At 42.0% G+C, this 14608-nt stretch overlaps 1 protein-coding gene across 1 annotated transcript; it reads left to right on the top strand.

The window, feature by feature from the left end:
- Positions 1-4035: 4035 nt before the first annotated feature.
- Positions 4036-7674, top strand: LOC142741114 (fatty acid-binding protein, liver). The gene is made up of 4 exons (XM_075850509.1): positions 4036-4192; positions 4511-4683; positions 7356-7445; positions 7538-7674. Exons 1-4 carry the CDS (start codon positions 4126-4128, stop codon positions 7586-7588), a joined length of 381 nt encoding a protein of 126 aa, XP_075706624.1. The 5' UTR covers positions 4036-4125; the 3' UTR covers positions 7589-7674.
- Positions 7675-14608: the final 6934 nt, after the last annotated feature.

Below are 14608 nucleotides of genomic sequence, written 5' to 3'. Positions count from 1 at the left end.
TCGCTAATATGTCTTGCCAGGAGGGTGTCTTTCTTTTTCTGAGTGTTACCTAAATGTTAAGTTATTGTACTGCAAAACTTCCATCCCATCAAAGATTTCTTCTTCAAAGACAAGGATGCCTCCCACCAGCCTAGGAACACGGCTAGCGTACGTGGGGGAAAATGGGCTCCTTATTGCGATGCCCCTAAGGTGGTGGTAGAATTTGTTATTGTAGAGGAAACAATTCCTGGCAAAAAGGGAATTCAAGAAAATGGAGGACAAATTGGCTGTGCAGTACTGACAACCCTAGTTCTGAAGAAAGATTCCATAGCTTTAAACCCACACTGGTGTGGAATTGATGAGTACAAGGCCTCCACATCTATACTAGCCAATCAAGAGTCTCCACTGACTGTGATCCCCTCAAGGCGTTTCAAGAGGTCCATACTAAAGTCTATACTGTCTCTGGTGTAAATGTGTAGCGTCGTAACAAATGGTGCAAGAATTCTGTCAATATAAATATATAAGTTCTGGCACAGGCTCCCTACCCCAGGCATAGGCTCCCTACGCCAGAGACTATAAGCCTTCCTAGGGGATTCATTCCCTTGTGGAGCTTCGATAGGCTGTAAAATGTCGCTGTCTGAGGGTATGCAGGAAACAAATAATCTAATTCATCCTCACTATTTCCTCAAGTTCTCCTCCGTTGCGTCCACGGCTAAAATCTGATAGCAATTCATGTCGTTGAGAAGGGTCACACACATACATTGATATTTGTGCATATTTAACTATTCCATTGCAGTCACCTTTGTCAGGTGGCTTTATGGTGATTATAGGCATTCTAAAAAGCAGTTACAGCCTCCAACTCCGCTTTTGTACAGTTAAACCGGAACTGTTGAGTACACAATGATTTCAGATCTGTTATACATCAATGCATTACAAATTTCCCTATGGCGGCATTTTAATACACGTAGGGTCAGTTCACATGTTGCGTAAATACTGCGTTTTTTTCCGCAATGGAATTTGTTGCAGAAAATCCACAGCATAATATAGTAGCAGAAAAGTGGATGAGATAAAACAAATCTCATCAACACCCTGCATAAATATTGAGCGGAAAAAACGCACAGAAATTGGCCTGCGGTGCGGAATATTATTTTGCAGCATGTCAATTGTATTTGCGTAAATGCTGCTTATGTGTTGTGGGTTTTCCCCATTGAATTCAATGGCGAGGTAAATCCCGCAACAAATAGCAGTTGTGGCGTTTTTAGGCGGGTTCGCAGCGATCCCGCCACAAAAAACGGAGCTCAGAAAAAAACAAAAACTCATACTTACTCATAATTCTGTGTTTCTCCCTCCAGCGCGGCCTCCTGGGATAACGTTTCATCCTATGTGACCGCTGCAGCCAATCACAGGCTGTAGCGGTGGTCACATGGGATGAAACATCATCCCAGGAGGTCGGCCTGGATGACGTCAGAGGGCCGGCCTCCTGGGATGATGCTTCATCCCATGTGACCGCCGCTCACAGGATGCAGCGGTCTCCTGGGATAAAACATCATCCCAGGAGGCCAGCCTGCTAGAAGGCTGGCTAAATGCTGCAGTTTTCCGCTGCGGACATTCTAGGCGAAAAACTGCACCACAGTTTGGTGCGCTTTTTTGCCATCATATCCTCCCCTTGTGAACTCATTTTACACCTTATTCTTTAAAGTAGTAAAAGGACCATCCCCCAGTATATTCTCACCAATTTTCATCAAATCATGCAATAATCTTATATCGGGGTATCCTCCGCTACAGTCATTCTCATTTTTCCCTATGCTGGAATTATTTATGCCAGTCTAATTTATGTGCAAATTATTGTCTATATTTAGGCTAATTAAATAAATGAAATCCGGTGGTGGGTACAAAGACGAGCTCCTGAAAACTGCCATTTCCACAGGGTTCTGGAGGATAATTTGATTATATGACACTCTATGTCCGACTTGGATTGCAATTCCAGAAGGGATAGCTGTTGCTTCATCTAAAAAATAGCTTAGGTCTCTATCAGAGTCTGAAAATGTTGTCTCTGTGGAAAATTGTTCGGGTCAATTCCCCCCTGAGGTTTTTGTCTCGCTTCTCTTTAAGTGCAAAATCCTCTTCATGTGCAAATTTCTGGGTAATTTCAATTTGTTCTTTAAGATTTTTTATTAGAGAGCTCCAAATTTAACTTCTCTTCCACCAGCAGCCGGTGCACGAACCTCAGGGAGCTGTTAGTCACCTCTCATTTCCAGTGGCGGATTAAGTAGACCATAGGCCCTGGGCTGTTACCCAAACTTGGGCCCCCCTTCTGCACCGCCGCCATGCCGCGCCGTAACTATTGTTAACACTACCTTTTTGGGCAAACATTAACAAATGGGTGTTACGATTCCCCTATAATAAATATGTCAGGAGAGGTGGCAGATTCTCTATAAATCTAGTGACTCACAGGTGACGACGTCTCAGAGTCTAGTAGTTTTTTTCCTCTTTTCTTCTCCATCCGATCCAGAGCTCATGACGACTTCTCCCGGCCATGACCCATTTCTTCAGAATCTGCCACTCAGATGTCTTCGGCTCCTCACTTTTCCAACATTTCCACAGCTATAAACGAAAAATCCAATTATCATGGTGCCACATACTGTGCCCCTAAATATAATAGCACCAAACACTGCGCGCCTGAATATAATTCCATACACTGTAAAACACCACATACACACAGCCCCCAGTACATAGTGCCACACACAACCCCCTGTATATATCACACAGCCTCCTATAGCTAGCACCACACACAACCCCCCCGTAGAGAGCGTTACACACAGCCCCCTATAGATAGCGCCATACAGCCCTCCCCCTCTTGTAAATAGCGCAGCCTCCCTGTAAAGAGCGCTGTGGATAGTACCGCTGTGGATAGTGCCACACAGCCCCCCCCCTTGTATATAGTGCTACACAGCCCTCCCCCTTTGTACATAGTGTCACACAGCGCTCCCCCCTTGTATATAGCGTCACACAGCGCTCCCCCCTTTGTAAATAGGGCCACACAGTGCTTAACCCCTTGCATATAGGGCCACTTAGTGCTCCCCCTTGTATATAGTGTAACGGAGCACTCCCCCCCTCCTTGAATATATACACAGCGCTACCCCCACCTAAAAAAAATATATACGTTTTACTTACCTTGACCCGTGGCGGTCGCTCCAGCTGGACACATGTGAATCCTCCAGACTAGGCGCATGCGCAGACCGGCGTGATGCAGTACCTGATCACGCCGGCCTACGCAGGGAGTCTTCCCAGCGCCTTATAGGCTGCAGGACTAATGTGGCCTGCAGCCTATAATATTCATTTTTATCTGAGTCCTGAAGACTCTGATACAAATGAATGTGGCTGCCGCTAGCACCGGGGCTCCCTCCGGTGCTAGCGACGCCACCGGGGATGAGGGGGCCCGTGCGGTCATGTGCGGTTCAGACGGTCATGCTGCCCTAATGATGATCCGCTACTGCTGATTTCAACTTTCTCATAAAGCTTAGGTTTTTAAATCTGCTAGCTGGTGTTAGAGAACGATGCTATTTCTAATGTAGTTCTCCAGGCTCTGGACTTCCCACCGGGTGGTCAACAGTCAATGCATTTTGGATTTTGTTGATTGAACTTCCATGAATGAAGCCTATATTCTGTTGATACCATGCCAGAATTCTTGCGACAGTTGTACAACTTCTTTGCCTATAGGGAAATATCGAGGTAATGAGTGAGTTGCAGGGGACCATAAGTCATTGTGGGGCCCTAGTCTAACTTAGTACTATACTCATAAAGTACTACTCTGATATAATATTTAAAAGCCTCTAAAAAAAATCTTTACTTTAAAAATTAATAGAAATAAAATAATTTTAAAAGACGCTACTTTAGGATATTAGAATGAAATGGTTATGTTACTTAATATTCGTTATCACAGACATAATGACACTGAACTATAGGTCATTTCTATGGTCATCAAACAAGCCATTAATGATTGATGGTTGTTTGGTTAATTATTATGACATCCAATGCATCTATTGAGGTGTCTGGCCAGATATAAGCTGCCTTAGCATAAGCAGTATCACTTATCACTCCTCTAACTTCCCTTTGCCTGACTCCAACCAAACCTCGAGAGTTACCATGGCCTTCAGCGGAACTTGGAATGTCTATGCTCAGGAGAACTATGAGAATTTCCTGAGGGCTGTAGGTAAGCTTGCACTGAAATGCACACGTGTGTTAAAGTAATCTTGTAAAATGTTTTTTGGGGGTTTTTTTGTACTGACTTTTTGTATACACTGCAATGTTTGTTCATATCTAGTGTTTCAGCATGCTTTACCAACTGTGGTAGCTGCCATTTTAGATACAATAAAACTGAGATAATAGGATGTATTCCAGTCCCATATAAACTAGACCATAGTTTTTACAGTAACCAATTTGGTGTGCTTAGGCATATCAACTGCAAAATGTTCCCAGCAATTTGTATTTTAATTTTGGTCATAATATCTCCCAATATTCTGTATTACAGGTTTACCAGAGGATGTAGTCAAAGTAGCAAAGGATATCAACCCTGTAATTGAAATTCAGCAAAATGGAAATGACTTTGTTGTTACCTCAAAGACCCCAAAGCAAACTCATAGCAATACCTTTACTGTTGGAGAAGAGTCAGAAATCACTGCCATTGGTGGAAAGAAGATTAAGGTAATGAATCAAGTCATTGTCCTGGAACTCTTAGGGTCCTTTTACACTGGGCAATTTTGGCCGTAACAATGAGCCGATCAGCGAGGCAGAAGATTGATCAGCGCTCATTTGCTCCTTTCACAAGGAGCAATGATCAGTAATATATGGGGACGAGGGATCGTTACTACGATTGCTCGTCCCCATGAAGAACGATAAAGAAAATGGATCCAGCGCTGATCCATTTTCTTTATCTTTCTTCTACTCCATACGTGTGCCGACACGAGGACCCGTGCGCAAGTCCATTGATGCGATAAGGTGAGCTGGAGGAATCCTCCCAAACTTTTTTCGCTCGTCCCCATGCATTACTATCATGTCGGCAGCACATCTCTCTGTTTACAAGGATGATATTTTCTGCTGCATAAACGATACGACTAACTGATGAATGAGCGTTTGATCGTTCATCGGCTGATCGTTGCCCTGTTTACACAGGGCAATGATCGGGAAGAGTGTTCATATGCCTTTATTATTTTGTGAACAAACATTTCATAACTTATCATGCAGGGCTTGGCAGGGCCGGGGGGCTAGGAGGCCTGAGCCAGTCCCCCAGTGGACGTTTAGCGCCAAGTTAAGCCATTGCTGTAAAACTGTAAAAATGCGGGGCAAGTGAAGGGGAGTGTTAGAGTCAGGAGTGGGAGCAGTGTAATGTAATCCACGGTGTTCTACTGCAGAGGCAGAGTATGTGTGTCCTAGGCAGCTGAGTTATACATCAGATGTGATGTCATATAATGCAGCCGGCGGTGGTCACACACACTCTGCATCTGCCGGAGAATACCATGGCTTTTGTTGAAGTTTTCGGCCCCATCTAATTACCCAGCAGACTGGGAGGATGGAGGAAGAAAGAGTTGTAGAGAAGCAGTCTTACACATTCTTCTCACAGCTCTCCTCCCCTCCTGCCTGAAACTTGTATGAGGCCACTGACAACATGAAGATTCCTCTACGGAGCTACTTGTAAGTACAGCTGTGGATTATGTGCTGTGCAGGTAGGTGGAGCTGTAAGTGTTATGTGTGGTGGGAGAAGATTCTGTATAAATCATTTTTGAGGGGGAGGGAGGACATTACTGTAAGTGTTATGTGTGGGGGAAGGGGATTCTGTATAAATAGTTTTTGTGGGGGTCGGGGAACTTTACTGTAAATGTGTGAGTGGGAGAGGGACTTCTTTATATATTATTTTTGTGGGGATGGGGGGACTTGGCTGTGAATGCAATGTGTGCTTATTTAGCATCTATTCATAGGTTACCGTCATATCCTAATTTTTTCCCAGCGATTTTCACAAACTGTGGCCAATGACATGGTTATAAAGCAATTGCTCGATAATCTCTGCACAAACTGTGATGTGTGACGTGTGGGGAGACCCTTTATAGTTCATTTGTTTGGGGTAAGACGGCTTTGCTCTAAATGTTATGAAGGGGAGAAATTTACTAGTTTTTCTATGGGGGAGGGAGGCTTGACTATTTTGTTCCCTTAGGGTATCGTAGCCATCCGTATTTACGGAATCTCCCATAGACTTCTATGGGAGAGTCCTTACCGTAATTACGGACATGAATAAGACAGGTTCTATCGTTTTTTCTGCACAGACACCCATCTGTAAAAATACTGAAAGGTGTCCGGGGCCAATAGAAATGAATGGGTCCGTAATTACTGTCCGTAATTACTGATGAAAAATACGGTCGTGTGCATGGTGCCTTATGGTCATGGCCATATTACAGCTCTGCACAACCAGTTGTATGGAGTTGTAATAGGACATATAAAGACTTCAATAGGGACATACTGTAGCTCCATATGCCTCTAAATGTAAATATGGAGGCACATGGAGTTTTTTCTGTCAGATTCTGCACACATTCAACAGGAAATTATGGCATGCTCTATTGGTTGCTGTATTACGGAGACATTTTCCCCTAAAAGCATTTCTTAAATTGCCTTTGGGGTCAGGAATGATTTTTTTCTAAACGTGAATGAAAAATGGCTTACATTTTTCAGGGGTTTTGTTTTGCCATCCTCTGGAACAAACATCAAGAAAGGTTGGATTTGAATATGCATTTAATTTTCAACCTGTGGAACTATATGATATTAAAAATTTAATAATGGTGTCTGAGTGGTCAGATTCGGCAAGAAGCCTAGTCAGTAATGTGTAATCTGGTAATGTAATAATATAGTCAATCTATTTTTAGGACAAACATACATGTATCATTAGAAATTCTAAAAACATCATAGCTTATGGAACACTGGTTTTGCCCTATTCCTATAAAGTTAAGGCCCTTTTATACAGGCTTATGATCGTGCAAACGAGTGTTCATATAAATGCTCATTCATCGGCTGATCTGCTCATTAACGCGGCCAATAAAATGGTCACTAGTTGGCAGCACATCTCCCTTTGTAAAAAGAGAGATGTGCTGCCAACATAGTGGAAATGTATGGGGACGAACAATTGTAGTACCGATAGCTCGTCCCCATACATATACAATCATTGCTCCTTGTGAAAGGAGCAAATGTGCGCCGATCAATGAGCCGTCCTATTGATCGGTATTAATTTTCACGGCCGTGTAAAAGGACCCTAAATCAAGTGATCTTACCTTACCTTATCTGTGTAAAGGAGTTGCTTTAACTAAAGAAGGACATTTTATTTTGCTATTTAGGTTACGGTTAATCTAGAAGGTGGAAAACTTATCTGCAAAAGTGACAAATTTTCTCACATTCAGGAAGTCAAAGGAGATGAGATGGTGGAGGTACGTTTCTGATATATCATAGGACTATCTTACCCAGCACATAAAGCTCATTGTTTTATTTAATTAAATAAAACTATTTTTCTTTCTTACAGACAATCACCATTGGTTCAGCATCACTGGTCAGGAAAAGTAAGAGGTCTTAAAAAAAGACCCTACGAGCAATGACTTTTTTTAAACAAGAAACTAAAATATCTTTTGTCTATTAATAAAGTAAAAAATGTTGCTTGAATTGCATATTTTGTTCTATTAAAAAAGACAAAACAGTCATACATGTAAAAAAAAAAAAACTGAGTAAAACTAAAATCACATACGCACAACAGTAATAACAATTACTGTTTATAATCAACATCCCTAAAGTCACTAAATACAAAATGTCTCAAACCTAGGAAATAAAGCAATAAAAAAATATTATTATGTTAAAACTCTCGTCCAATCCCCGTCGGGCCTATGTATACACTGGCATTTTGGCATTGCGTCAAGAGTGATATCATTCCATAGGCACATTGTCTAAGCGTTGTGACTGGACGATTCGTATGGAAATGCCATCGCAGTCTGCAGCAATTAAAACGTCTAAGAATGTATAAATATGTTTTTGGCATATGGGGTACACCAACGCAACTCTATATTATTGTTTTGTTTTTTTCCTAATTTCTCAATTAGAACATGCTTTCGTTTTTGCCTCTAGATGTTCCTCATATTTATATTTTGCTAGTTTATTTCATTCTAAAGGCACATCTAAATGGGCCAATAGTCGGCCGGAAGAGCGTTTGTATGAACACTCGTTCCTGATTATTTGTCTGTGTAAAAAGGGAAGAAATCAGCCGAAAAACAAGGAAATGCTTGTTTGTTGGCTGATCACATCGTTTGTGTAAAATCATCGTTGTCGGCAGCACATCTCCCCGTATAAATAGGGGATGTGCTGCAGACAATGATGCAAACTTATGGGGACTGAACAATAGCCAATCGGCGCTCGTTATGGGCCTAAATCTGCCCATATAAACCAGCTTTAACACTGGCTCCTAATGGACAATCCAAATCTTATGTGTTGATAGATATAATCTAGGTAATTTATAAAAATAATCTTTTTAGCTTCAAATTTGGAAATGCAAAAATAGCATGATTGACTTCAGCTTAAACATTAAATTGACTTCGAATGTATGTTGCATACAAGGCCACTTATAATAGCTTTTTTTTAGTAATCCGTAATTGTATTCTATACTTTTATGTTTTGCAATAAGTGTTTTAGGTGTAGTGTCAGAACTACTCAAAACCTGTAAAAATGTATTTTAAAGAGTAACTACACTCAAAAGTTTGGATCGGTGGGCGTCCGAGCGCTGAGACCTCCACCATTGCTGAAACGAATGTGCAGAAGCTCTTACCTGAACTCTTTGTTCCTTTGGCTGTGATCGGTGCTCCCTGACATGCTGAAGACGGCTCTTATAGACGTTCTATGTAAACAGTCTTCAGCATTACATCACAGCCGGAAGAGCAAATCGCTCAGGTGAGCGCTCCTGCACCTTAGATTCAGCAACAGCAGGGGTCACAGCAACCGGACCCCCACGGATCAAAACTTTTGATATGTCTCTATGAAATATCAAAAGTTTGATGAAAGTGTAGTTACTCTTTTAGCATAAGGTAGAGGCAACTGTCCCACTTTAACAGTCCCTGATAAATGTTTGCAACACTGACTTTCAAACAAAAGCCACTTTGTAAATTATTTACCTGGTAGTCTAAGGTAGTGGATGGGTTAATACCACCAGATTTGATGATCTAGGGTATAAAAGTGATTAATATTAGATTCCCTTTTAGTCTAGGGTAATGGCCCCCTACCTGGTACACTAGAGTAGAAGAGGGGTTATTTGATGTCTTGGTGGTCTAGAGTAAATGTGGGGATAATTCCAGGTGTCCAGCAGGGTTTAACTCACATCAGCAGATGGCAGCTATGTGTTGTGCTATGCCCTTTGTCTGACAAGAAGCTGAACGCAATGTGCACTTCATGTTCAGCTGTCCTTTTTGCCCTACACTAATCAAACACATCAGTGCCGAGCAGAGACAGAGAGGACTGTGTGGGTATGAACAGCTACACAGTTCTCTCGATGATCAAGTCGAGAGCTTTATGAACTACCATATTACAACAAAAAATTTGACCCATATAACTGACGGGAAATTAACTAATAATAGTACCACATTGCCCGTAGGCAAAATAAGCTCTTTTTCCAGTTACCCTAATAGTGAGTATACAAATATATATATATATATATATATATATATATATATCAATTTAAAAAAAACTTTTAATAATGTAAATTATAATAAACCACACACATTTAATTTAAAATGGTATGTTCTCCGATGCTGAATAATCAGTATATCTGATAAGCTGCCTAATTATGGCGCTAGGCTAGGTAGTGTCAACGTGAGTGACTGCAGTCCGCTATATGAGACCTATGACGGCATCAGATAAGTACACAATTTTAAAATTCATTGCATCGCCAAACCACCCCCCCCCCCCTCCGGCATGTTTCGCCAGATAATTAACGTCCCCAGGGGTATCGGGGCTAATGGTGCTGTTTGCTAGCTTCTACTTATTTATAACACTGGAATGATGTCAAGAAGGTTGGTCTAATACTGGTACCAATCTTCTTCCCTCTTCACAGATGAGCCCCTCTATAATTGACTTGCCTACAGAAGATCCAATCAGAGACTGGTAATGTTAGCCAATCGATGAATACGTATATGCAATGAACAACGCTAAATATTATCAAGTGCCGGATTGGCATGACTACGCATGTCTCCTGACTTGAAAGAAAAAACTAAACTTACAGCACATTTTGCACAGAAGTAAGAACTTTGACAATGTAGACCAAGGTGGATTCAGCACATGCGAGGACTTAGGTTTCCCTAAATGCAGCATATACTTCACATAAGTAAGGACTTATAATTGGTGGGCCTCTTTCTAGTGAAACACCCCCCCCCCCCCCCCACACACACACACACACACACTGTCTTGTGTTGCTCTCACCAACAAGAAATGTTAATTGGAAGAACCGCTGTCAATCAAAAGTACTGCTAGGCTCTCTTACAGTCAGCTCTCCTATTCTTTAGGTAGAAAGGATTACTGATTACAAGCACAGCCTCCGAGCAGCTGAAACAGTAGCCACCAACCCTCCATCTTCTTGATTCTACTTAAAGAAGCAGCAGCCACCTATATGCTAGCTAGCCGTCATATCTCCTATGTCCATAAACAAAAACCATTCAGCCAACAGCCAAACTGTCATGCAAACAGCCCCCCCCCCCCCACAGCTTGTGCTCTCATTGTGGAACCACGACTGGCCATGTCTGTGGCTAATCTACTAGACACGTCCCCTACTACCCCCAAAGTGACCCCTTGGGATCTCTTTTTGCCGGTGCACAGCAGATCACGTCCGTGTCTAAATTAATTTATTAATAATTATGATTATAATGTGGGCAATCTTTTTATGGGCCCTCCTGCAGGTTTGGGCAATGTTCTGTGGCCTCACTATGATCCGCCCGGCTTTCTCCGTCAGTCCCATAGACAGTGGATGGAGCGGTGGTCACGTATGCACACTGCTGCTGCAATCACATCGGGGACACAGTACTGTGTTCTCGTGAACGATGGGGTTCCCAAAGGTCGGACCCCCAGTAATCAGTCATTTATAACCTGTTGTTTAGATAGGTGATAAAAGTTGTTTATGGGAAAAACTCTTTAATGTGTAATGTCTGTTTAAGAGAATGATTGTCATAAATGTTTTTCTCCCCATGTGGATACAAAATAGGCATAATATCCGTTCAAACATTCTCTCACACATTCATTCAAAACTGTCACAGATGCTTTGTTGTTGTTTTTTTTTACAAAGAATAACGTTTTCCTGTCATGCTACAAACATTATATACATATATACATAACAACATTTAAAATCTGCACACATGAAGAAAACATCATATGTCTTCATATCAGAAGCACGTATTCCATCCCAGTAGCCTTGGAGATTCATCACTGGTGAATAGGCTGGATACCCCCGATGCAGAAGGCATGGCATCCAGGGCATGGCACCTTTACACCGCGTTCCAAATTATTATGCAAATGTTATTTTTCGCTGATTTTTCTAAATAGTCGATGCAAATGACAGTCAGTATAATCTTCAAGCCATCAACCGTTGGAGTATAATGCGAATTTTATTGAACAAATCTCCTAATGATAACAGTTTTTGTTTTAGAAGTAAAAAACTCAAAATGCACCGTTTCAAATTATTATGCACAACAGAGATCAAAACATTTTACAGGTTGTAAAGAGAACTAAAATGGTAAATTGTTGAATTTGCAGCATCAGGTCGTCATATTTACAGAAATCAAAAGCTCTTTCAATCAAAAAAAAACTTAACAGGCCAAGTTACATGTTAACATAGGACCCCTTCTTTGATATCACCTTCACAATTCTTGCATCCATTGAATTTGTGAGTATTTGAACAGTTTCTGCTTGAATATCTTTGCAGGATGTCAGAATATCCTCCCAGAGCTTCTGTTTTGATGTGAACTGCCTCCCACCCTCATAGATATTTTGCTTGAGGATGCTCCAAAGGTTCTCAATAGGGTTGAGGTCATGGGAACATGGGGGCCACACCATGAGTTTCTCTCCTTTTATGCCCATAGCAGCCAATGACACAGAGGTATTCTTTGCAGCATGAGATGGTGCATTGTCATGCATGAAGATAATTTTGCTACGGAAGGCACGATTCTTCTTTTTGTACCACGGAAGAAAGTGGTCAGTCATAAACTCTACGTACTTTGCAGAGGTCATTTTCACACCGTCAGGGACCCTAAAGGGGCCTACCAGCTCTCTCCCCATGATTCCAGCCCAAAACATGACTCCGCCACCTCCTTGCTGACGTCGCAGCCTTGTTGGGACATGGTGGCCATTCACCAACCATACACTACTCCATCCATCTGGACCATCCAGGGTTGCACTCATCAGTAAACAACACGGTTTGAAAATTAGTCTTCATGTATTTCTGAGCCCACTGCAACCGTTTCTGCTTGTGAGCATTGTTTAGGGGTGGCCGAATAATAGCTTTATGCACACTTGCAAACCTCTGGAGGATCCTACACCTTGAGGTTCGCGGGACTCCAGAGGCACCAGCGGCTTCAAATACCTGTTTGCTGCTTTGCAATGGCATTTTAGCAGCTGCTCTCCTAATCTTATTAATGTGTCTTGCAGAAACCTTCCTCATTATGCCTTTATCTGAACGAACCCGTCTGTGCTGTGAATCAGCCACAAATCTTTTCACAGTACGATGATCACGCTTAAGTTTTCTTGAAATATCCAATGTTTTCATACCTTGTCCAAGGTATTGCACTATTTCACGCTTTTCGTCAGCAGAGAGATCCTTTTTCTTTCCCATATTGCTTGAAACCTGTGGCCAGCTTAATAATGTGGATTGTCCTTCTTAAGTAGTTTTCCTTTCATTGGGCACACCTGGCAAACTAAATCACAGGTGTCTGAGATTGATTACAATGATCCAAAGAGCCCTAAGACACAATACCATCCATGAGTTTAACCCGTTAGTGACCGGCCCATAGTCTTTTTATGTCGGTCACTAACGGGCCTTATTCCGATGCCATAGACTTTTTACGTCGCGGCATCGGAATAAGTAAACAGAGCAGGGAGCTGTCAAATCTCCCTGTCCTCAGCTGCCAGAGGCAGCTGAGGGCTGGGAGCGTCCCTGCTCTGCCGGGTGAGATCGATATTAGTATCGATCTCACCCATTTAACCCCTCAGATGCGGTGCACAATAGCGAGCACCGCATCTGAGTGGTTTTGGAGAGAGGGAGGGAGCTCCCTCTCTCTCCCACCGACACCCAGCGATACGATCGCCGAGTTTCAGTGTCTCCCATGGCAGCCGGGGGCCTAATAAAGGCCCCCAGGTCTGCCTGTAATGAATGCCTGCTAGATCATGCCACAGGCATGACCTAGCAGATGCCTGTCCGTTTAAACGGACAGGCATAATACACTGCAATACAGAAGTATTGCAGTGTATTATAATAGCGATCGCAGAATCGCATATTAAAGTCCCCTAGTGGAAACTAGTAAAAAAGTTAAAAAAAAAGTTTAATAAAGTTAATTTAAAAAAAATGTGAAAAAAAAATGAAAAACCCACTTTTTCCCCTTAAAAAATGCTTTAGTATTAAAAAACCAAAATAAAGTAAAAAAGTTACACATATTTGGTATCGCCGCGTCCGTAACGACCCCGACTATAAAGCTATTACATTACTTAACCCGCACGGTGAACGCCGTAAAAAATTAAATAAAAAAAGATGGAAAAATTTCTGTTTTCTGTGTATCCTGACTTTAAAAAAATGTGATTAAATATTGATCAAAAAGTCGCATCTACTCCAAAATGGTACCAATAAAAACTACAAGTCGTCCCGCAAAAAAAAGCCCTCATACAACTGCATCTGGCGAAAAAATAAAAACATTACGGCTCTTCAAATATGGAGACACAAAAACAAATAATTTTGAAAAAAAAGCTTTTTTAGGCTATGTTCACACGGGGTATTTTGCCGAGTTTTTTGACGCGGAAACCGCGTCGCAAAACTCGGCAGAAACGGCCCGAGAACACCTCCCATTGATTTCAATGGGAGGCGTCGGCATCTTTTTGCCGCGAGCAGTAAAACTGCCTCGCGGGAAAAAGAAGCGACATGCCCTATGTTCGGGCGCTTCCGCCTCGGACCTCCCATTGACTTCAATGGGAGGCAGGAGAAAGCGTATATCTCGCTGTTTTATGCCCGCGGCGCCCAATGGCCGCGGGCGAAAAACGGTGCGATAATTGCCGCGAAAATCGGCGTGCAGGGAGAGGAATATCTGCCTCAAAGTTCCAAACGGAATTTTGAGGCAGATATTCCTCCCCCAAAATACTCCGTGTGAACATAGCCTTACTGTGTAAAAGTAGTAAAACATACAAAAACTATACAAATTTGGTATCGTTGCAATCGTAACAACCCGCTGAATAAAGTTATTGTGTTATTTATAGCACACGGTAAACGGCGTAGACGCAAAAAAGAGTGGCGAAATTTCAGATTTTTTTCTATTCCCACCCCAAAAAAAGTTAATAAAAGTTAATCAATAAATAATATGTACCTCAAAAT

The sequence above is a fragment of the Rhinoderma darwinii genome, chromosome 2 (assembly GCF_050947455.1).
Source record: "Rhinoderma darwinii isolate aRhiDar2 chromosome 2, aRhiDar2.hap1, whole genome shotgun sequence".
Lineage (NCBI taxonomy): Eukaryota > Metazoa > Chordata > Amphibia > Anura > Rhinodermatidae > Rhinoderma > Rhinoderma darwinii.
The sequence above is the reverse complement of the archived record's forward strand: the minus strand, read 5'-3'. Positions and strand labels throughout refer to the sequence as shown.